We start from the raw sequence: 24,141 nt of genomic DNA, 5'->3' as shown, positions 1-24,141 counted from the left end.
TTGGAAGTGCTTTCTCTCACACACGCACACTTATGCATGCACATGATATTGAATGGAAGCACAAAGGCACTTTTTCTGAATTTTGGTTTTTGGTTTATCCTTCCGTGAGATAGCACCACTTTGAAGTTTTTCCAAGATGTAGCTAGGTTTTCCACTTTCCTACTTTGAAACCCCTGTATTTTATTTTCATATTTTTCTATCATAGTATGTGATACAACTGAACCTAATTTAGATATAGAGATACTCCTTGAGTAGTTTGGTGTTCAAATTGTGGTCCATGCTTCAATTATACATCTGAAAATTAAAGTTATTATTTTCTACAAAATATATTCACAGTTTTATGTGATTTAGAAGAAACTTCAATTTTCAGAAAGCGTATGCTATGGAAAGATATAAATATTTGTGAAGGTTTGTTGACTTCATTTGAAACTCAGAGTAATATGTTTCATTAAGAAAAACAGCTAATCTTGGAAATAAGGTAAAATAATGTCTGATCTTTAAGCATCATATTAAATATATTTTTTTATTCTCCAAGGTCATCCTACTCTTCAGGAGTCTATAATCTTATATTCCCTCTATCATACTTCTCTATCAGATGGCCTTAAAGCTGATCAGACTCAAAGGAACTTAATCCAGAAGAGATACAAATAATTATCATCAGCATTGAAGATAAACCGAAAGTTTGTGATACATAAACATGGCCTATAAATAAATGTCTTTGGGAGAAAAGTAGCTAAAAAAAAAGAGGAAAATAAAAAAATCACTTTGACATCTTTTTGACTTCCCGTCCTTCATCATACTACTCAAGATTTTGAGATTGTGACAGATACTTATAAACTTTACCTAAAATTCCATGAGAAATGTCCTCAATGTGGAAGTTAGCATGTGGCATTAACTTGTAAGATCGTGAATTTATTATCCTTGTTATTTTTCATATCTCACTGACGATTAGGTATTCAAAACATAAACCCAAGGTATCACTGTTTACAAAATGCTGTTTCTATGACTTCAGTGCATCTTAACATAACCACTTACCTGAAATCACTATAGAAAATAGTATATCCCAATAAGAAGTATGCTTCTCCCTGGTGCCTTTGTTTAAAAACATCTTCTTATGTAAAATATCATGCCACAACCGAGTTTAAATAGTGACAGATTCATATTGATGCTCATCTTGAGACAAGCAGTTGTGAATTATAAAACATCTAAGAGAATGCCTGAACAGTTAAATTGCTTGGGACGGGAAGGTGGAGAGGTGGATGTCTCAGTGGCTTCTGTGAGTGCTTGTGAGGGCAGAGGATGGGAAGCAGGCATGCAGGAGTGGCCCCCGGTAGCACAATGTCTTCATGAAACTCAACCGAAATGACTATCAACAGTCAGTGTACTATGCCCATTGCTCTAATGAAAGAACATGCTGCTGGAAGCGTTGTTTGGATCAAACTCTACTTAGGTGAAATAGTTTTAGATGCCAAAGACAACAGTCCAGAATAAAGAATCCAATCTTGGAAAGCAAATGACACTCTGCTTCTTTCTGGATTTAAAGATGGAACTAAGTGAATTTCAGTGTTTGAATTAGAGAGCCGAGGCCGCAAAGACATCCAAGCAGAGAGTGTTGTGCACAAAAGCTTACATTTTAAACAGGAGACAAGTGCAGGTACTGAGGCTGGAGATGAAAACACCTGCCCGCCTGGAGTGCTTTGTTTTGAGTCAGCGCTGCAAGGAAGAGCCTTGTCTGCAGTTGTTAGGTTCCTGCCACTCAAGTGTAGGGTTTGAATTGAGTTCTTGGCTCCCAGCTTTGACTTAGCTGAGGCTTGGCTGGTGTGGGCATTTGGGAAAGGAACTGGCAGAGAAGAGCTGTCAGTCTTTTAAGTAAAAAAAATAATAGTAGTAATGAATATGAGACTATTAGGGAAGTCAAGACTAGCTAGTTGGTGCTGAACTGAAGAAGAAAGTATCTGGTCATTTTTGCTGCTATTGACGTTATTAAGCAGGAAGCTGGCAGAAGTGCCGATAGCTGCCTCTTCTGACATATCCTATACTGGTAGCTGCCTCATGTGGCATGTTCTACAAACATTAGCAAAGAATGCTTTTTGTATTAGTAATACCCTGAATATAGCAAAGAACGATTCACAAAACTAGAAATCAGATTTTATTAGGATGTTCTTTGTTTAACGCTTTAAATTATTCATTAGTATGGCCAGTTTTAACTTACAAAACTTCTACTCTCTTCATCAACTGTTACTTTTTGTTTTTCTGGCCCTGTTATTTTCACCCTAATTCTGACATGGATGAAGGATACATGGACATCTTGGACATTACTGAACATCAACTTCGGCAATTATACATAAAGTTTGACATTTCTTTGCTCATCAAAGTGTAAATTTCTTCACACCAACATCAATAGACACACAAATTTCCTCTATACCTTTTAAAAATGGTTTCTTTTTCCCTTGCACTAATGTCTTTAGTCTTGGGCCACTCTGGCCCTGAAGGGATCAGGCAGGTATTATAGGGTTCCTGGCCGAGCTGGAGATGCAGCAGAACCCATGACAAAACTTAGGAGAAACACTACTGACCTCTGACCTTTGGGCAGTTTCCTCCCTGCCAGCTAAGAGAGTTCACTGGGGTTGACCATCCCTTCCACTCACTCCCCGTACACTGGCAGGCCAGGGCTGGAATTGCTTCTGAACAAGTGTTCAGTTTATAGCAGTATAAAAAAGTCAGCATATGACACTGAAAAAAAAAATCAGTTTTCCTATGCAATTCTCTTCGCCTATTTCTTTCTTTCTTATAAACTAGAAATTGGGAGCATAAAACAGCATGCTCCCTTGGCAATACTCTGAGAGCCCAGGAAGAACTACATCCATACATAGGGAAAAAAAGAAAAAACTCCCATTCCACAAGTCTCCACCCTGCTAAGTTGACCCAGAAATTCTTTGCTAGTTCTGGGTTGAGTTTCTGAGCCCATACTCTCCCAGAGACAAGAGACCAAATAAAGCAGGGAGATGCACCATGCCAGTTTCACCATCTCCTCTCCCTGCAGACAGAGTCAACAGTTGAATGCAACACATTTCTCCTTTAAGGGGATTCTGTCAGTTCTAGGCAAGAACAAAGTGCATTTAACCTATAAGAGGAGTGGCCCTCACAGAAGAATCAACTCCTATATAAAGAAAAGGCATCACGTTCTTAATATACCCTTATCTGGAACATTGCCCGCAGCTGCAAAGCAAGCTTATTGCAGTTGTGAAAGCCCCCTCACAGTCTCTCCTCTGTGCTGTTTTCAAAACACAGGCAATGGGAGGGAACAAAAAAAAAAAAAAAAAAAAAGGAATACAAGGGTTTGTTCATTAATTTGGGTCCACAAAAATGAGAAGTGAAGATTGTGCAAGGATACGCTAATTATTTTGCAACTTTCAAAACTAATCTTCTAAATCAATTAGTTATGTACTGTGTGTTCCGTGCTTTTGTTTCTCCTTCTGGGCGAATTGTTCGATGTTCTTTTTCTACCTTGATTTCTTCTGTCTCTTTAAAAACTGGCCCCCATTCATTTTATTAGGTACTGCCATGTTCACCTGTTCTGAGATGATTTATCAGGATCTTCACATCCAAGGCACATGGGCATAATCAACTGACTCAAAGTTGAAACTTTACATGAGTTTTTAATATTTTAACAAAACCATTGGTCAATATTCAACATTTAATACTTGATACTCAAAAGGCTTTTGAAATAAGCACAATTATTAATTTTCCTAAAGGAACTAGCCTAATTTTTTACACAAAAATCTGTCAAGATGAGATGGACTGGTTAAAGGAAAAACAAGATGAGAGAATCCAGATTTTCTCAACTTGAGAACTTCTCTGAACATGGTGATGTGTCTTTACTACCCCAAGTCATCAGAGCCTGTCTCCATGTTACAAAGGTCCGTTTTTCCTGTTGTTGCATGGGTGAAGTAAACCCACAGAAACCATACCAACACCGCGATGTATAACTGGTGGTAAAACTTTATTATTCAAGTTTAGATGTAACAGACATCTCTGCTGCCTGAAGACTGTTTGCATAAGAAATACACCAAGAACATGTTTTGTGAGTAGAAATGAACATGCACTATGAAAACAAAATAAAATAAAATGAAACAAAAAATCCATGTGTTGTAAGAACAGAACTATTATAGCCAACATTCTAATATTCAAATCAGGACTACAAATTGAATTCTTTTTTTTTTTTTCTAGCAACATGAAATCATTCCATATGAGAGACATTTTCTGCTGGTGAATATTGCTGACAGTTAATTTGACATTGGCATTTTTGAGATGTCTCCCGCTCCCAGTTCTCCCCCTAATGTTTCCATGTTGTTGTCAAATAGTCCACCCCAAGGAATTTGGCATTTGTTACTGTGATGCTTGCCTTGTTGGTAGCCATTAAGAGACTATAGCTTTATCAGCCTTGAAATAGTTTTGCCTCTTCATCGTCAACACTACAGGCTGGGTACTTAGGATATTTACAGCTCATCTTTAACAAAAATGACCCCAACTTCTCCTGGCCCTTGCAAACTGAGAGTTTAAATAACCCCCTTGGCCACAAAATAATACTTGGCACTGCTATGGTGCCTTTCAACCAAGGATCTCAAAGTGCTTTACAAACAAGTACTACATTACCATTATTATTATTATTAATATTATTATTATTAATATATTTTCCATTTTACAGCTGAGGAACCTGAGGCACAAAAACAAAAAGTAATTTGCTGCATTACATATATTGGAAAAAACAAAGAACAAAAACAAAGAACAACCAAGGGTGAAAACAGGATCCAGTTTTGGGACTTATGGGTCTTGAAGAACCATCTTCTGATGTGGCCTAAACATTTTTTCCATGGTTAAGTTATTTTTGCTTCTCTCTGGTGCAGGAAGCCAATCACTCCACCCTTCCTTTCAATAGTCCAATACATGAACATACATTATCCAGTTTCCATATCTGAATTACTGCTGAATTTCCTGCTTTATTCATCCTTGATCTGGTCTATTTCTGTCTCAGCATCTTCCAGAAGTTTGAACTACTGAACATGCACCACTAACAGGAACATGTGAGTCAGCTGTCCAAGAACCAGTAATGAAAGCCAAGTGGAAGTGTTCTGCAAAGATACCTAACACATCTTTGGAAAAGTAACACTGCCTCTCAATGCCCTGATCCAAGTCTTTTCTCATTTACATTCAATCTCCTGCTGATAGAATTCCACTAAAAGTACCTACCTTTGGTTAGCATATTTCATTTCATATTCAGGCTGCATGTCCATTCCTCCTGTTTTCTCCTGTGTTTAAGAGAGTCAGCAAGCTGTCACCTACTTGCTTACCAAAGGTGAGTTTTGCAATGGCCTTCAGTGACTCACTAAACAGGTCGCTGTGAACCCATCTAAGCTTTAGGTAAATGGCTGGCAGGGCATAGAAGCAGGCCACCAGCTTCTTCACTCCACATTTCCGTAACTGCATAACATACCCTCCAGGTGCATGCTCATATTCATGGACTAAATGGGCAGGCAGTTTACATGTCTCAAGACAGGTCACTTTGGTGATGTTTTGCAGCCACACAGCAGAAGGCTAATATTTCAATAACAGTATTGATACTCTTCAATTTATTAAGAAAAAATGTATTTCCTCAGGCATTTTAAAATATATATATATATACATTTACTATTTTTGGAGCTGTATTTGCATTGGATCATAATAGAATATGTGCACATGTGCAATCATAAACATAATGTGCTGCCACAGGCTTCAACAAAGAGCTGTAAGGGATAATCATTATTTCTTCTTCTCATTTATATTACCTTAGATAAGAATCCCCATGCTTGTTTTCTAAATTCTACCTTTACTAAAAGAGGACAGTTTAGAACCGAACATCACTATCTTAAAATTGGATTTTGAAAAAATATTTTTAAAGGACATCTCAATATGTCATGTAGAGAGAACTGGGCATACTCTTTGCTTTCTGAACTACCACGTGAATGGGTTAGCACTGAGAGCTCCATTCTGCTCCTGTCTAGTGACAGAGTGTCTCAATCAATCCACAAACTTCTGAGGTGGGCTGGCTGTTTATGATTTTCTATCCCAAACAACAGTATGGACCTAGGGGTGAGTATTAATGACAGAAAGAGTGAGAAAAGTAAGAGAGAATGCTGGCCTCAAGTTTGACCCAAAGCTCAGTTTAGAAATGAGACAAGCCATTTTTCAAACATCTACAGTCTTTAAATGGTGTACAGTTTCAGCTGACATAACAGTTTTCATCAGAGGGGAAGCCTTTTCCAAAAGGAAAAATTCCTAAATCATCTTGAGAGTTCTCTAACCAAAGATTAACTACCTAAATAGCTCTTTTAGAATCACAACTTAAGACAAAATTATCAGAAATCTTGAAAAAAAAAAAAAACGAAAATGGTATTTTGAAAGATGGGATAAAGGCTTTCATTAAGTGAAAAAAATAAAGAAGTATTTTAGTGTTATGATAATCTTTAATTTTTCAAAAGCCCAGCCTCTTCTCCACCAAAATATGTATAATAATGAAAGCAAAAATGAAATAAAATAATCAATAAAGGAGTATGGCATAAAAATCTATCACGTCAACTCTATTCAAGAATATTCTACCAAAAGTAGACTGAACCATAAATATTCCAACAGAGATATGGATTTTCCAATGCTAATCATTGCCACTACGTCTGAGAAAACAACTGAATTAAAAAGAAGGCATACATGTCAAATATGAACATCCTATATGTGTCTGAAACACACACACTGGAGAAATCATTGGGCAGATTTGCCCAAAAAGTAATACCTTGAATATTGCCCATTACCAAACTTCTGGTATTTTTTCAATTGAGCGGTCTACCTATAATGTTGCTTGATGATTGCCACAGTGCATTTTATTATTGTTTTTATTAAGAAAAGTAAACATTGTTGTTGGGGGAATCTATGCTTAGGTCTTTCTCGTTTCTGAAGTCTGCCCGTACAGGGTGGGATGTGTCCATCAAAACTCCTAAGAAATATAAATTGTGGTAAGCCATTGAATGTCAAAGCTCCTCATTCCACCTCTTTATTTCAGTTTTTATGAATAGCATAGCTACGCAACAGGTGCAATCAGATAGGGCCCTTTAACTGTGAAACAGAAGCAGAGGACTGAGTCCTCATTTCTCTCTCTTTCTCTCTCTTTACATGAAAACAAAACTGTAAGAATGGAAATGACAACACAACATCAGAAAGACATTTGGAACTTCATTCACTACAACAGTCATGAACCAGTTGAACTCTACCTGCCAACCAACTTTGAGAAATGAACACCCGGCACTGTGAAATAGAAACAAAACCCAAACAAAACAAAACAATACAAAGCAACTGCAAGTTAATGTAAAAATGGAGTGCAAATGCAACTACAGAATGCAATAAAACATCAGCGCTGCAGATTCCAGCAGCACTTCTCAAAATAATTTCTGAAATGTTTCATCTGAAACATAGACAAAGCAATAAAAAGAGGATATATGTTTATCATCTTAAGCATAACAATGTGAGTTAAGAGCTTAAAAATTAAAAAAAAAAGTACTTGGAATGAATAGTGCTACCCTTTTTTTCCCCCTAAATAGGCATAAAAATATTTTCATTTCCTTCTTGTTTACCATACCATGATATCAAGAACTTTCATTTGTTTCATGTTACCGTGTACATCTTTAATGCGCGCACACACACACATACACACACACACATACACACAAAAGATATCTACTGCCATAGAAATAGTTGCTTCATTACCTTGTTTGCTACATTTGCAAATGTAAACAGCTAGGCAGAGCCAGAACTGACTCTAATGCATGATGGAATATCTTTGTTGCATACGTACACTGTAGAAAATAATTATTCAATATGTCAGGCACCATTATTTGAAATGTAATACATTAATATTTACTAGAAAAATAAGTTTTTTTTTCCTATTTGTTCTCCCAACTTCTTTAATGAAATAAGTTAATCTGACAGTGCATCCAGTAGCTTGTAATATCTTCTACATCTCCGTGGCAAAAAAATAAACTACTGGTTGGGACAATATAATGCAAATTATTAAAGTCAGTCCTTGTACATACATCCGTGTAGCAAGCATTGAGGCTCGACTAACAGCACCTTTAACCAATTATTTAATGTTCAGTTATTTAGCCCTATTTCCCTGAGCAGTCATGCTGAGGAGCTTCCCTTCATAGACAGTTTTTACAAAGCCTTAAGTATTAAAAGTACTATGAAGACATACTTCTAAGAATCCTATTTAATGCTACTTAACTAAACCTGTATAAATCCAATGAAGGGATTGATTGGTACATAAACCAACTGTCAGTCTGTGGTAACGTAACCTTAGACGCTGCCTGACCACAAAGTTTGGAAATTATATTTAACCAAAAGAAAATAAATAAATACAGCAGGTTACCTTGTGGAGAAAAGCCATGTGTTCCAAACAAATTAAACCCACGGTCTTTTATATCCTATTCTTTTGAACTGAGGGGATTCTTTTAGTTATCATGTGCCAAGTGAGATTAGTGACCAACAGGAGGTTTAAAAAACAAATCCAAACTGGTTCACACCATACAAGAAAGAAATATCTTGCTGAAGTAAAATTACTACAAAAGCATCGAGGACATCGTGTTTTTAAATGGATACGTATTTGGACAAAATGAACCTATACTGCCAACAAAAGGTCTACTGAGTATTTGAACATCTAAAGGACAAAAAAAAAAAATATCAAAGAGGGTGTGCATGTGTATGTACAGGCTGGGATGGCCAAAAACATCGTGCTGCCATCTGTCATGGTTCCTGCTGCTCTCTCACCAAGCCTAACCATGGCTCATGTTTCTAGGTCAAAACCTGAGACATGGTCAATGAGAGGAGACTGATATGAGAGGATGTCACTTTCCCTTCTGTTGCCTTGGAGATCTGATTGCTTTTCATCTGCCTAGGGTTACGGTTTGTTGAATCAATACAGCTTTGACTCTCAGCAGATGCAACTCCTTTCTAATTCTAGACAGGAGTTACCTTTCTTGACGAACAGCGGTCACCTGGAGTTACACCTCTCATGGATCATCTCCCCAGTACACATCAGCCAAGATGGCTTTGGCTTACTAGGTTTTAAAAACTGATTGTTCACCATCTTCATTCTTTCTCACTGACCGTTTGTCTCACGTTTTAGTCTCGGTAACCTACTCATTGAAAGGAAGAATAACAAAAGAAGGGAATTTCATGTTGGATAAGGCAGACTCTATGAAGTATTTTTTTTTAATAAGTCTTCATAAGACATTACAAGCTATTGAATTCCCATCAAGAAAACCTATTTCTATGTAATTGTGCTAAGTGCTAACGTTTTACTCTTTAGGTTTTCCACTTTTCTCTGCTTGTGCATTGTTCCTATGCAGGCCCCTCTGGATATGTGTTGTGAAGTCATATTTGTCCGTGCAAAGATGCTGGCATATGCTGCACTGGAAAGGTCCACTGTCACCATGGCAACTCATATGCAAAGCATACATCACTTCATCCAGAAAGACAATGCCACAGTGCACACACTTGGTTGAAAGTTCATCTTGAGTACTTCTATCAACTTTTTCTGTTTTTACTACATTCAAGGGACCTTCATTTTTTCCATTTGCTGGTACCTTCGTTTTCTCCTTGGAGGCACCGTTTGCAGTTGGCCCAGGTCTGGAATGCTTGATTGCCAAATCTAGAGGAATGTCATTGTCTGATCCAACAGCTGAAAAATGAGGAGGCAGATTGAAGGTGGGATAAGGCACATAGTTTTGGCAAGGATTTGGTAGGCCAGGCACATGACTCAAGTAGTGCGGATTCCCAGGAACGGAGAGCTTATATTTACTCCAGAACCGCAGCCAATCAGCTTCACTCTGGAAGTCATTATGTACAAAGGGGAGTCCAAAAAGTGGGTACTGGTACTTTTCAATAGGGCTGCCTGGTGGTGAGTAATTTGGGTGCTTTGCAGGTCTCATGTACTTCTCTATGGGACTGCCTCTCTCAGAACTTCCTTTCCCTTCAGACACAGACGAACTGATTCCTGGATCTCCAGTACTTTCCTGAGGACTTTTGATCTGAATGTGCAAAGGTTGCATCCTTTTGTGAATATCCAGAGTTTGGCTGACCAAGACGGGCTGCTGAGCAGAATGGCTTTTAGTCAATGAACCCTGGGCTTCATATTTACTTAGGCTTGGGAGTGGAATTTCTCTCTGGTGACTTTCAGTTACGTGGTCTTCTGCCCTCCTCTCTAACGGGCTCCCATTGACCTGCTCCTCATTGCTACCCCTCTGCTGTTTGTTGAGCTGCTCAGCCTGAAGTGCCTCTGGGTTAAGGCGCTTTCTTGTTCTTCTCCTAATGATCTGCTCACCGTTGTTTTGCTTAATGATGTTTAGAGGCCTGGGAGTCTGCAGAGAATACACACAATACATAAAAGGAGAACATTAAAAACTGCATTAAAATGCATTAAAAATTCCTCGCAAAAAGAAGGCATGCAAAAGTTCAAAGCAAGGATAGGCTTTATGCTATAGACTGTTAAAATCTCCTCCTTCGCCCTAAGCAGATCAGAGGAAATAACCACAGTGCAGTATTTCAGCCTAATTAAATCATGTCCATCTTTGCAGGAGGTTGGGGGCAGGGAGAGTGACACAAAACTTTAATCTACTTGAAAACAGACTTTTCCAACTCAACAGATCTGCAGACGGTAGCTTTACAGATAACACTTTATAGAACGGTACTTGAAGGCATAAGGCACTCCTGGAATATCTTCAACTTTTATATTGGGCATTGTAATTTCAACAAAGAAACGCAGGAGACACATATTGATGGTACTGGGTGAAAATCTAAGTCGTCTGGACTGAGCAGTTGAAGACCTAAACCCACATGTGACTGTCCCTAGTAATATGATCTTCACGGGGGAAATCAAGTACCAAAGATTATAAGGTGGGGTCTTAACCAATAAGATTGTGGCCTAAGAGAGAGCTCATGGGACTGCCAGGGTGACAGAACAGGCCAATTCTTTTTCTGTTGTGTCATCATCCAGTTCAAGTCCCAGCTGCTCCACTTCCGATCCAGATCCCTGCTTGTGGCTGGGAAGAGCAGTGGAGGATGGCCCTCGTCCTTGGGACCATGCACCAATGTAGTGGACCCAGCGGAGGTTTCTTACTCCTGGCTTCGAAATGGCTCAGCTCCAGCACTTGCGGCCATTTGAAGAGTGAGCCACCTGATAGAACTTCCTCTGTCATGCCTTCTCTCTCTGGAAAATCTACCTTGCAAATAAAAAATAAATAAATGTTGAGAGAGAGAGAGAAATCTCTGCCTATGATAGTGGGCCACAACAAGAAGATGCTAATTAGAAATAAGAATCTTCTTGGTCATTGAGTCTCTTGAACTTCAAGAAAATACCCATTCCTGTTATTTGAAAACAATCAAACTGTGTCCCTTTATTATGGCAGCCACAGTGGACTAAATCAAGAGTACTTCAGTAAGTTCCTAGGCTGTGGAACAAGATTAGCCTACTTTGGAGTCAAAATTTTTTGAAACACACCCATTTTTTCACAACAAACCTTTCCTGCAAACTATTTGAGGACCTCTTGCATGAGTGTCCTTTCAGATACTTAGAAATGTGAATATAGAATATGGACGTCATAGTATAGCTAATCAAAGATGAAATGGACTGTGAGGAAAGAGCAGGTAACCAAAGCAATCGTGGAAGGATGCCTTTCCTTTCATTTTTCTTCCCGAATGATATCTGATTCTGCAAAGATGCTAGGGTAAACAGCCAAAGCATTAATTTTGTGTTGTCTGAATTCATTCGTGGCCTTGGTTCAAATACCCAGTTTGTCATTTTATTCTTCATGTAAGATGAATGCTGACTTTTACTCAGCTTCAGCGTTTTTATTCAGCTTATATGACTGGCATCTATGTGCATGCTCAACAGGTGTTTATATGACTAAAATCAGCAAATAAAATTATAAAATGCCTCGATTAGAGTGAAAGCTCTAACTTGATTTATAAAAATCAAAGTATGTGTAATGAATTCATACATTCACAGATTAAAAATTTATACTACAAAAACATATTATGGAAAATAATCATAGTACTACAAAAAGCTTGTGAATGTTATAAAGTTATGCTAAACAGCTTGTGTCTTAGTTTTTTTCAAAAAGATCACAGAAGTCAGAAAATACTTTCTACATAAAGTAGAAATCAGTGATATTTAATGCATGAATGATTCTCAGAAAGGCTGCACCTCAACTCATGGCAGCATTATTAATATACCAAGCAAAATACAAGCACAATTCTTTTTGTAATATTTCTATCACCACAAAGGTAATTTGTAAGGAAAGAAAGCTAACATACTTGCCATTGACGAATCAATTACTAGTTTCAAAATGAACATGCTACATAGCTTGCACAGACTAGATGTACTTATTTTGTCAGAAAGTTCAGATTAACGAAAGCTTCACATTCATATTATAAAATGCATGGTATTTAATTTCTATCCTGTGAGGAACCCTAAAATTGGCACTTTATTTTTCAACTTTAATAACTTTTTTGAGTGTAACTTTTAAGTACTTCAATTTAAAGTTAGAAAAATTTCACAATGGAAACATCTTGGGATTGGGTGCTATGGGATTCAGGGTTAAGCCACTACCTCTGGTGCTAGCATCCCATATGATTGCTGATTCGGGTCTCAATTGTGATGCTTCTGATCGAGCTCTCTGCTCACGGCAAAGTACTTGAGAACCTGCCATCCATGTGGCAGATACAGAAGAAACTCCTCGTTTCTGGTTCCAGGAAAGGAACCAGTGGAAGAAATCTTTTTCTCTCTGTGTAACTCTGCCTTTCAAATAAATAAATAAATCCTAATCAAATAAAACCACTTTGCGTGTAGTCTGTAGAGATGATTTTTTTTTTTAGGAAATAGTATGGATATCAGTAGTTATCATAACCTCGCAAAACAGCAGTGTGGTCGTGGTAGGACCTTTGAATCGGTCACATGCTAATAATTAAGGTTTTTAGTTCTCTATCAGGTAGTATTGTTGGCAGCAAGCATTTTCAAAAGGGTGCTTCTAACGGTCCATTTATGAAGATATTTTGTCTAAAACTGTATTCCATGTAGCTGAAATCTATTCCCGGGTTTTTGCTAAGAGCCATGGTAAAATGCCAAACTAAATGTAAAAGGCACGGGGAAAGAGACTGGGGTATTCCGATTTTATAGTTAGCTCTTGTCAGCAGATAAATGTTCTAAGCTAAAAAAAAAAAAATACATATCCTTCAGGAAGCGAAATGCATAGACAGGTGGGGGAAGATTGTGAGATTAAGTTTTATTGCCAAATGCTAAGTAAATGGCAAAAGTAATTTGGAGGGTTTCTGGAAGCCAACAGCAGCTGGGGAGTTTTATAACACACAGCAATCCTGTAACTACCTTAGTCAAGGTGTCCTCTTCAGGAGTCCAGGCCGCCTCCTTACCTAAAGCCTAGGACAAGTACTACAGAGATGCGAGCCACATAATCGGATCCTAGTCCAGGCCTGTGCTTCTTCAGGTGCCACGCCTAGGTGCTTGAAGCAGCCCCGATGACACAAGATGCAAGTTCCATAGACTACCTGCTTTCCCTGCCCCATACCTGGTACTGAATATTAGAGTATCTTGAAAAATAAAACACCACCAAACAAAAACAATTTGCTATGTAGTTTTGGAGTTTTTACGGTTTCTCTTTGTACCTCAATTCATTCCACTGAATTCTGGTAACCATTAATTTGACTGCTACGTGAAGTTCCCAGAAGTCAATCATTTTTCTCTTTTATATCAAAAGGGGCATAACGAATTACTAATGGTTTCACGTGGACTTGCCCATAACATCTAAGCTCCTTTCCCCATAAATCATATGTGCGTGCATTCTAACTGACTGTGTTCAACAACCCTGCGGCGGCCAGCACTGCACATCAGCGCTTATCTCCTGGGACATCAGACGAGCCGGCTTCACAAAGCTTTCCTTGAAATACGTGAACAGCTACATACCGAGTGGAGCTTCTGGTAGAGGCCACACGCGTTGCATACATATCCGCCATTTGCATTCTTTCGCCAGAGAGAGGTCTTTGTGGTCAGGCAATTGGCACAAAAAACACCAGAGCCTCTACGCCTCTGAAATGGGGGAAAAAAAACAAGGTCAGAGGTGAGTCACATGATCAGTGGAGTTAGATCAAATCAACCCAGGAGTTTTGTCTTTAGATTTGCTACAATGACAGTATAAAACCACAGTGCCCATAATGAGGTCAGGTTCAATTGTGTTTAATAGGCACCACTGATTTTCATTATAATTAACCCTACAGTGATGGATGAGGTGTGTGGAACACCAAAGGCTTTTCACAGAAACAGCTTTAACTTTTTGAACTTTGGGTTTTGTGTGTTTAATGATGGCTTCTCCATGCTGAATCCTAAAATACACCTTTGAAAATGTCCAAGCAAAAAATAAAGGAAAAAAATGGGGGGGGGGGAGGGTGTGAAGAGAAACATGACAATACGCTTAAATACTTTGGAAAAAGAGGAAAACATACTACCTGAGCTTAGAAACAGTATGGAATAAATGCAGCTTATAATCCACTTCAAATTAGAGCTGATGTGTAAAACTGTATATGTTACTGATGTAACTTAAGTACAAAGAGATAAGAGGGCATTCAATTCTCATTTTTCATTTGCGATTTTAAAATCTGAGGCGGAACATGAGGAATTACACAAAGCTGAGAGGGACCAGCAGGAAGTTCTGCTAAAGAGAAACACTACTAATGAGAAGTGTTCTAATGAGAACTCTTTAAGAGGTGCCTGCTTAACCAAGACAACACAACCCCATCGGTGGCTATTTCTTTATTTCATTTGACTCAGACTCAGAAGTCACAAGTATTTCCAACTAAGAACTGATGCGAGCGACCTGAATTCTGTAATCGCCGGATTCAGAAATAATCTAAGACTAGTTAAAAGTAGATAATTAGTGTTGCTTGCTGCATTCTTGCCATCAAGTGACGATTCTGCATAAATGAGTGAAACTTCTCATTTAAACAAAAGTCAAGCTGTGTGTAGGCACAAATGTTAACAGACAGGAAATAGAATTCTCTCCCAGAAAAAAAAAAGAAAGAAAGAAAAAGCCTGAATTGCAGCTCAGATCTCCTTTCTCTGGAAAGCAGTCTTTTAATGATAAAATACGCATGTTAGATAAGGAGTGGAAAAAGTCTTTCTGGAACCCAATTTTATTATAGATTAAATATTACAAATGTTATAAGTCAAAATTTCAGAGATTCATAAAATTTAGGCAATCTATTTAACTCAAGTCCTTACTGTAGAAGAGCGGTATTCCTGCCAAGAAAATACAATGGTTATAATTGTACTCTGATACATTTCAAATGGAAAGCTTTCTGCAGACATAATTTTGGCTTCAAGACTGGAACACTTTCTTGGCACTGAAAGGGCATTTGATTCATCGGGTGTTTCACAATGTATCACTAAAAAGACCTGGTGAGCAGCCAGTTCCCTATAGGGTAATTTTTCCATCCAGATGCAAGTGCTATCAGAGGCCCTCGTCAGCTAAACTAATTACGATCTTGCAATTGCTGATGCCTGCTCACTCTAACATTCGACATCCTCCATTAATCATCAATACAAGGAAAATGAATGAAACGTAAAGAAATGAGGGCTGGTAAGCTGCACAGCTATAAAAATCTGAAATGAGAGCAATAACTTAACAAGATTGGGGGATGTTTTTAGTGAGCACAAAGTCAGGCTAACAATTGCCCTTTTAAACCAAGAACACGATTTCATTAGCGTAGCAGGTTGTGCTACTTTAGGTAATGTAATAAAAACTAGATTTTTTTTTCACAAAGATAATCTCTGGCTCTCCTTTCACACCCCGCCACCCCCAAAACAGAACCAAAGATTCATTCCAAGTCTCTAAATTTCAGTAACAGCAACATGGGACTCTGAGTGTCAGTGGGTCTCTGACAGTTAGTCCAAAATTCCCAATTAAGACCTGCTGCCTTCCTCAAACCAACACAGTTTGTGGCTGTGTTCATCAAACACACCAGGGCCCCTTTATCCAAAGCAATCTGGGGAACCTAGTTAGGCTATTATTGTGAAACTTTCCTGGGGCCATCCTGTCATTTTCCTGAATCTAAATAACATGTTTGGCAAATAAACACCAACTTGATCCACATAAAGGCAATGCAAATGTCCATTTGGAAACTAACCCACATACATGGCTGAGACTCAAATCTGAGTGTGTAACCATTCGCTCCAGTCTGCTTTTCTTTCCTTCTGCCCTTGGTGCTTGACACAGCATGTTAAGGTGGGTGTAATCCTGATTTCAGTGAGCCTTTCAACCCTTGCACAATTTGGTGCTTAATTCTCTTGCAAAGCAAATGCCCTTCATTAGTTAGAAAGCAAATCCTGAAATTGCAGCACTGGTTTCCACGGGCATATCCTGCTTTAAGTAGCACTTCTATCCCAATAATGATTGCTATATTTTAAATACACATCTTATTTTAAGCACATCAAGGGTGTTCTGGACTCACTCTGTTGGAATCAGTGTAGCCTGGAGGTTGAGACTCAGGTTTAGGAGTCAGACTACTCAACACCTATCTCTGCCATTTGCTAAGTTCCCCTTTGAGCAGGCCCCTTAACCACTTATTGCTGAAAGTTTCCACATCTTCACACTTTGAGCTCCTTGGAAGTATTATGTATATTAATACATGCAATTTCAACAGTGCCAAGGATGAAGTGAACACTCGGTAAGCTGACAGCTTCTAAGGCAATTCAATTGGGAGTTCTTTTGTATGAGAAACATACCACTTTAGTGTCTTTTCGAGCCCCTTAACATCATTGTTGAACAACTGAGATATGTTAAAAGAGTTGGCTATTATCAAGCCTGTTTCATTTGTACTAATCTTATCAAATATGAGAACGGAAAGTTGAGTCAGAGTGAAATATCTAGATGTTGACACCTAGAATTCAGTAGGAGCCAGCTTGCACGGGTGTGGCGAGTGGGAGGAAGGTGAGAAACATTCCACAGATGAAACTTTACCTACTATGGCAAGAACTGTAGCACCCTGGTGAGTCAATAGACCATATTTTTGGTGAACTTGAAATTTCTGGAAGCAGCAGAGCAAGTAGGAAGTATATGGTGTCCCTAGCTGTGTGACCTCAGAACCCAATCTCTAACTCACAGCATGGATAAGAGCCTGGCTTTGGTCATACTACGTGTGATGGAACCCAGCTTGACAAAAAGAGACAGTTCACCTGACATTATCAAGCATCCTTCACCCGCTGCCCATGAGAAGCAGTCTGCTGCCAAAAGAGGACTATATAGACGCCTCCTCTGATCCATTTTCTTAAACATGAATTTGTCCTGAACTTAAAAAAAAACACTGAACATTTTATTGCACTCTTGGTTTTTCTTGTATGACAGCATTAAAAATTTACAGCACCTAGGACAGTGCTCTGTGTCTTGAGAAGAAAAGCATTCAAAAAAGTGAAAATCTTCTTGCCTCTTATCATTTTTATCATGAGTTTTTACTCCTATTTGGGGAAGGGATAATTTCTTCTTAAAGCCTTTTGAAATGTCTTCAACTCAGGTTAAAAAAAATGAATGATTCATTTCTATTTATTTGAATGACACGGTTACAGAGAGTGACAGCAAGAGAGAGCGAGCGAGCGAGAGAGCGAAAGAGACATAGAGAGAGAGAGACCATTCATTCATTGGTTCAAGCACTAAATGGCTGCAGTGGCCAGGGTTGGGCCAGGTTGGGGCCAGGAGCCAGAAGCCATGTCTCATGTGAGTGCAGGGGCCCAAGGACTTTGGCCATTTCCACTGTTTTCTAGACATATCAGCAAGGAGCCAGATCAGAAGTAGAGCAACTAGCACCAGAGGGTGAGACTTTTCTTGCTAAACCATACGAGGTTGACAGTTGTGATCTGGACTTGGGCAAAGATGACTGACGATGTTGTGCAAAATCAAGAACATTCTTTGTCTAGGTCTGTGTTCCATACTTGTGGAGCATGAGCTGGCGCCAGAAACTTGCCGAGAACTGCGAGGACCAGATCACCTTGGACAAGAAGGCTCCCTTCACCTGCATTGTTGTGGTCATTCACACGATCCAGAATAGATTTCTCCTTTTCCTAAGCACTGTTTCTGAGAGCTGATCATCTGGGCCTCAGCCAGAGGAGGCATTTGGAGCAGTGAGTGGGAAGCTGCTACAGGCTCCTTCCTCCCTCCTGAGAGTGCCTGGGTCTGAGTCCGAGTCACGCTTTGATCCTGGCTTTCTGCTAATGCGTACCCTGGAAGGCAGGAAGTAATGGCTCAAGTAGTTGAATTCCTGTCACTGACTCGGGACAGACACACACACACACACACACACACACACACACACACTACCTTAGAATTAGCAGTGTGTACAATTACAGAGGAGAAAACTACACATTGTATGGATACGGGAAGTACTAGGAGAGCAAAAGGAAGATTCAATTGAACATATCTACTGAAAAAAAAATTTAGATTTAAGCAATTTAGGATACTTTTGCTTCTCTTCTGTCCCCTCTCTCCCACCCCCCCTTTTTTTTTTGTTTTTTAACTTTACCCTTTAATGGTTTGACTACTGATGTTTAGATTGCATTTGTGTGTTGTTTCCCTGATACTTTTGCTAGCTGCCAACTTCCTATGTGACAAAGGAGGGCTAACGGTAAGAACAGCATCAAGGAGTTTTGAAGCCAGTGCTTCTCCCTGGTGATTCCCGACATGCCTTCAGCTGACTTCGCTTTCTTTTCAAACGAGTGACCATCAGAGTAAGGGCTTTTAACATTGCATGTGATGAATATGGACCACCACATATGTCAGGTTTAAAATAGAAAATGATGCCCTAATTCTTAAATGCAAGTACAACTTAAATCCCCCCTCTCTCTCTCTCTTCAATGCCTAAATCACTAACACAAAACCAACCTTAGTCATCTAGTCCTAAGGACTCACAGTATCAGTCTCGCTGTAGTTAACTTTTTCTCAAAGTTTCTGACTCAACCTCCTCTTTGGATTCGCCTTCACTGCTCAGTCACTTGCATAATAGTGACACATTGGTAAGCTCAGCTATGTTTTCAGGAAAAAAAAAAAGTGAAGAAAAAGTTTTAAATTGGTTTAGCTGATTTTATTTCTTGTTTTATTTTATTATTTGAAGATAAGCCAAAAACAGAAATTTTAAGGTTTTCAAAGTTTATTAATAACACATAAGCAATTCCATCTGATTAAGAAAACTAAATGTGATTGAATTACTTATTCAAGTGGTTTAACATTTAGAGACATGGGTATTCATTTCCAAGACGTTAGAAGTCTCCACTGGTAAAGGAATTTTGTGCAGAAATAATATTCAGTAACAGTTTTCTGAGAAAAGAACCATACTGAAACCATGTAATTACGTAACGAGCCCTGATAGGCAGAGCATTGACTCACATTTTTTATGGTTTTATATCGTAGCCATTTTAAATCAAATCAATCTAAAATTTGATATACGTCCTGTTAGTCTGGATGTACTTCAAATATTTTTTAACTCTTTAAATATTTTCTGCATTCATTTGATTTTATCAAGCATTTCTTGCAAACCATATTACATATGTAAAATATATATTATATATAAAATATATATAATATATAATATTATATATAAACACATAAGCAATTGTGTGTGTATATATATATATATATATATATAATACTGTTTTATTTACATACGTACATATACAGCAATGGCTGGGATAGGATCTTGTAATTTAACTCCATGCAGTTGTAGGAATAACTGTTGACTGTCCTGCATGTACCTGGCTCTGTGCTACAAGCTGGCTCATAGTGATGCAAGGAAGAAACATGATCAGCAGTCTCACAGTTTCCAGAAGAATCTGCTACAAAAACAGTTAAGTGTGACCTTGAAGTGGCACGGAATGCTAGTGCTCACAAACCGTTGAAGTCAGGTTAAATTAGATGGAAACTTTTCTGAAGAAACAAAGTTCCTATGATTGAATCTCATTTAGGGGCTCAAACTTATCTAACAATCAGTGCTGTCTCTCTACACTATGATTAAAATATGTAATACTCTAGTTGTTCACAAACAATGTATCACTGGTTCACTGTCCCATTAATATCAAAATGAATATTATTTTAGTTCTTTTCTCTATCCACTGCTAAGAGGCACAGAGAGATGTAGCCCTACTTCTTTCCCCCCAAACAGACTAACTGGTTATTGAATTCACATCAGTAGATCATGCAGAATATACAGACTGTAGCAGATAAAATACTTAGAAAAATGCTTGCAGTTGGCAATGAACACCTTTACATCAACAGCCAGAATTTTACCAGAAGCTCAGACTGGCCAATGGTTTAGCAAGAGCAGAGGAAGAACTCTGCCAACAGAAAGCAATGGTTACCAATATCCTGGCTCATGTCTGTTCCAAATAAAATTGTGAAGAATCAGTTGAAATGGGCTGTAGAGCAAGTCTGTGCCTGTTTTACAACAGCTCTTTTCCCTCAGATTTCCTGCCAGAAAACTCAGGGGACTCTGCAAGGTTCAGCCAAGCACCCATCTTAGAATCACCTAGCTCAGAGCTTGGAGACCAAACCTGTTTACCCTGCTTATTCAATTCACTTCCTCAACACATCAGCAAAGATAATGGAGAGCACTGTAAACTGACAATCCTGGCGAGCAGCAATGGAACAATTTGTGTTCCAGGACATGAGGCAATGCATATTCTAATAACCCAATGCTGAGCCCGGGTACCAAAGTGCCTTGGTCTTTTCCCACTGACACCTCGCTATGCAGTGCACTGCCCAATCTACCCGTTGTTGCTGGCATGCTCTGCGTGCTAACTCTGTTGCACTGGAAATGCCACTGCAACTCCAGAGTGTGAGCGGGAGGGCACTATTTCACTTTATTCACACAGAATCTTCAAACTGAGGGTTTTAGAAATTTATCATTAGATAGAAAGCCCCGTCTCAAGCGGGAAAGCCTGTATCTCTCCTTTGGTTTACCCTCGGACTTGGTAATTGAGCAAACCAAAGAGGCGATGGCACAAAATAGAGCAGAATTTGCCCCATCAAACTCAGCCCTTTGGATCTATAATCCATATTATTTTCCATTATAATGTTCAGCCTTTATGGTGAGTATGCATTTGGACAGTTAAAAACATGGCTGAAAATTTACGTCTGCATCGTCTTTCTTCTTTCCACGTGGAAGTCATTACTGTGCAAAGAACCGCTCAAGTCTGTCACTGGGCATCTCTGCCACCAGGTATCTGTTTTCGCCTTGCCCTCAGCTCCAACAATGGGGGAAAGCTGCTCCGCAGGGAGCTTCTTGGCGGACAGTGCCAAGCCTTGACACTGGAAGGGAGAAAAATAAGAGACTTCTTTTGGCACAGTTAACCAATGTCAGCACCTCCTAAGCAAATTTTAGGTTGAGAATACAAGAATTTTTCTTTTTAAAAAAGGCACAGCATTTTACCCATCTATCTTTAGAAAATGGATTTAATATTTGGGTAATTCATGAAAACTTCAAATTAAAATCTCAGGATAACTAAAATCTCAGAAAAAAGAGACCTATTGTAGAAAAAGCTCAAGGCCCAAAGATGTCAGGGGTTTTTTTTGTTTTTTTTTTTTTTTTAGCATTTAATTGGAGACAGAAGTCTGTTTCATGTATGGTGAATGTGGGTTTCCTTTCTAATAACTGAAGACAATGATGGTTAAGTTGAAAACAACAGGAAATAATGAAAAAATACTCAACAATACTTCTCACAATCACTAACACACTGACTGGTCCACGAATTGCTGCGATCTCAAGTCTGTTATGCATACGTCAGGGACTCCTCCGTGGCTCCTGACATCCCTAGGACTCATATAAGCTCACCAAATACAATTTATTACATTCTCCCCAGAAAAAAAAGTTATTGTAAATATTTTACAAGTCATTTCAGGATAGTCCCAACAATATCCATCACGGAATATATCCAAAGAGTTCATATTGAACCGAGTGCCCACGGACCCCAGGGTTAAAAGAACTTCCAGGAGACGTTATCTCATTTTAGTTGTAAAAGGAAACGTTAGGTAGTACTATTCTCCTAAAATAATACGGTACGAAACCAAACTTAGTCATATCTCTTAGTTAACCTCAAGTCTAGCCAGCAAGACAGAATCATACTCTAAAAATCATTTTTAATCATTGATTTGAATTTTCCAAAGACATAGAATGGTCTCTTCTTTCATGATCTCTGTCATACTTCCAATTTCACAAGATATTACACTGGAGAATTAATCTCATTAACTAACATCTCCAAAGTGGTTCTAGGAAATAAGTTATTATTATTCCTTGTATCTTGTAGACAAAAAAGGTGAGGCTTAGAAACATTTTTTCCCCCCAGTGGCTAAGGAATCCAGCATACAAACCCAAGTGCCCTCACTTCAGAACCACACTTCTTAACCACATTTTAGGCCGATACCCTCAAGAGGAGACTGGGGAATTTTTACCAAGCATATTTCACCACCGCCTGGCTTCTAAGGGCCCTTATCTTTCCAAACCACCCTATAACAGCTGATTGAAATTATGCAAGTCTTGAGGTAGCAGAAAGAAATGAGTCATCGCTGATCAGATATGGCAATGAGCTGTTTTGAGGTCAACAGGCACAGTCATAGCCAGAGGAACAGAGCCTTCGGTGAACAAGCAACAGCGCTGGAGAATGGGGGTGAGTGGAGGGCAGACGCTCTGACCTTGATGTGTCAAAAAAAAAAATATGCACGTGAACTAGGCACTGCTGAAAAGCTGAAGAGGATGAAGAAGACACCACTGATGCGGCTCCTTCCAGGGCCCAAGTGAGGGCACTGTGCAGGGACCCTGTTTTCCGTGGATACAATTCAGTAGATGAGGAAGCAGGGGACAAGGGCAAGGTGGTTGTTGGCATGTTCTGTCGACACACATTCAGGTTACAAGGTACTAGACCGGCTTTGTATATGTATTCTTACAGGCAGAGCCTTCCTACAATATTTGGTACTGTTATTCAAGGTAAAACAACTGCCAGTTCTGAAAGTGGAGATGCATTTTACCAAAGTCTCAAGATCAGATCATCTGAAAATATCCACCAAAACCGTGACTATTTGGAAAACCTGTGTTCATCTACCCATGGAGTTTACTTATGTACGCATCACACGTGAGGTTGTTTCCATGTCTTCACAGCACAGGCAAAATAGTCTTCACTCGACACACTTCTTACAGGCTATCAAACTGAGAACAAACCATACAATTTGCACGTGATTAAGCGCAGCATTTAGTCTGCTCAGCAGAACTTTAGTAACCACTACTAATGCTTACGTCTTTTGAAACATGTACACTAAAGACATGGAGATACAAGTGTTAAATACACAGGTCCAGACCAACGGCCTGCAACCCACTGGCAGTCTTTCTCTAATCATCTCATCATTATCTATGACTTTTAACTACATGGTGTATGGCGGGGAAAACTAAGAAAAATGATCCTAAATTTCATTTAATTTTTGAGCCAATGAATTATTTTAAAAATGGTACCTTTCTTATTCAAGTTTATGTTTCCCTGGGACATGTAAAGTTCATGAGTTCTTCAAGACACCATTTGGATGGTAACAATAATGCCTGGAACGCTAAGCTGTTCAAATGGAAAATTGTCTTTCAATAAGATCTCTGTCCACGCTGCAGGTACGATCTCACAGGAGCAGATAATTGCATTTTGAGGTACGCTGCAGACAGGGAAATCTAAACTTTTTTTTTTTTTTAATCTTAGTAACGTGATTTTTAAAAGACAACTAGGTATTATGAATTTCCTTAACAATGATGATGTAATTTCGTAATAAATGAAATCTTTCATGGGAAACTGCCTCTTCAATAACTCATCCAGTCAATTACACAGGAAAGTCCTGTAATAAGCCAGCCCCCCTCCCCCCCGCCGTCAAATAGCTCACGTACACGACTTCCTTTTCAATTACCAACTTGTCTGCAGTACCATCTGTAAAAACGAACACATACCTTATGCTGCCAGTTTCTGCTTTTGCACGTCCATTAGGG

At 38.9% G+C, this 24,141-nt stretch overlaps 1 protein-coding gene across 6 annotated transcripts in view; it reads right to left on the bottom strand.

The window, feature by feature from the left end:
* Positions 1-3,982: 3,982 nt before the first annotated feature.
* The window catches only part of TRPS1 (transcriptional repressor GATA binding 1), a 246,893-nt gene continuing 226,734 nt past the window's right edge, over positions 3,983-24,141 (bottom strand). For all 6 annotated transcript variants that reach the window (XM_040979393.1, XM_040979394.1, XM_040979392.1 and 3 more), the window contains 2 exons: positions 14,060-14,182; positions 3,983-10,442 (listed from right to left, as the gene is read on the bottom strand). In XM_040979393.1, coding sequence (XP_040835327.1) covers positions 9,381-10,442; positions 14,060-14,182 — 1,185 coding nt within the window. In that variant the 3' untranslated portion in view covers positions 3,983-9,380. The remainder of the gene's footprint in view (positions 10,443-14,059; positions 14,183-24,141) is intronic.

This window comes from Ochotona curzoniae, unplaced genomic scaffold (genome assembly GCF_017591425.1).
Source record: "Ochotona curzoniae isolate NIBS_2020 unplaced genomic scaffold, NIBS_Ocur_1.0 contig_3190, whole genome shotgun sequence".
NCBI lineage: Eukaryota > Metazoa > Chordata > Mammalia > Lagomorpha > Ochotonidae > Ochotona > Ochotona curzoniae.
The sequence above is the reverse complement of the archived record's forward strand: the minus strand, read 5'-3'. Positions and strand labels throughout refer to the sequence as shown.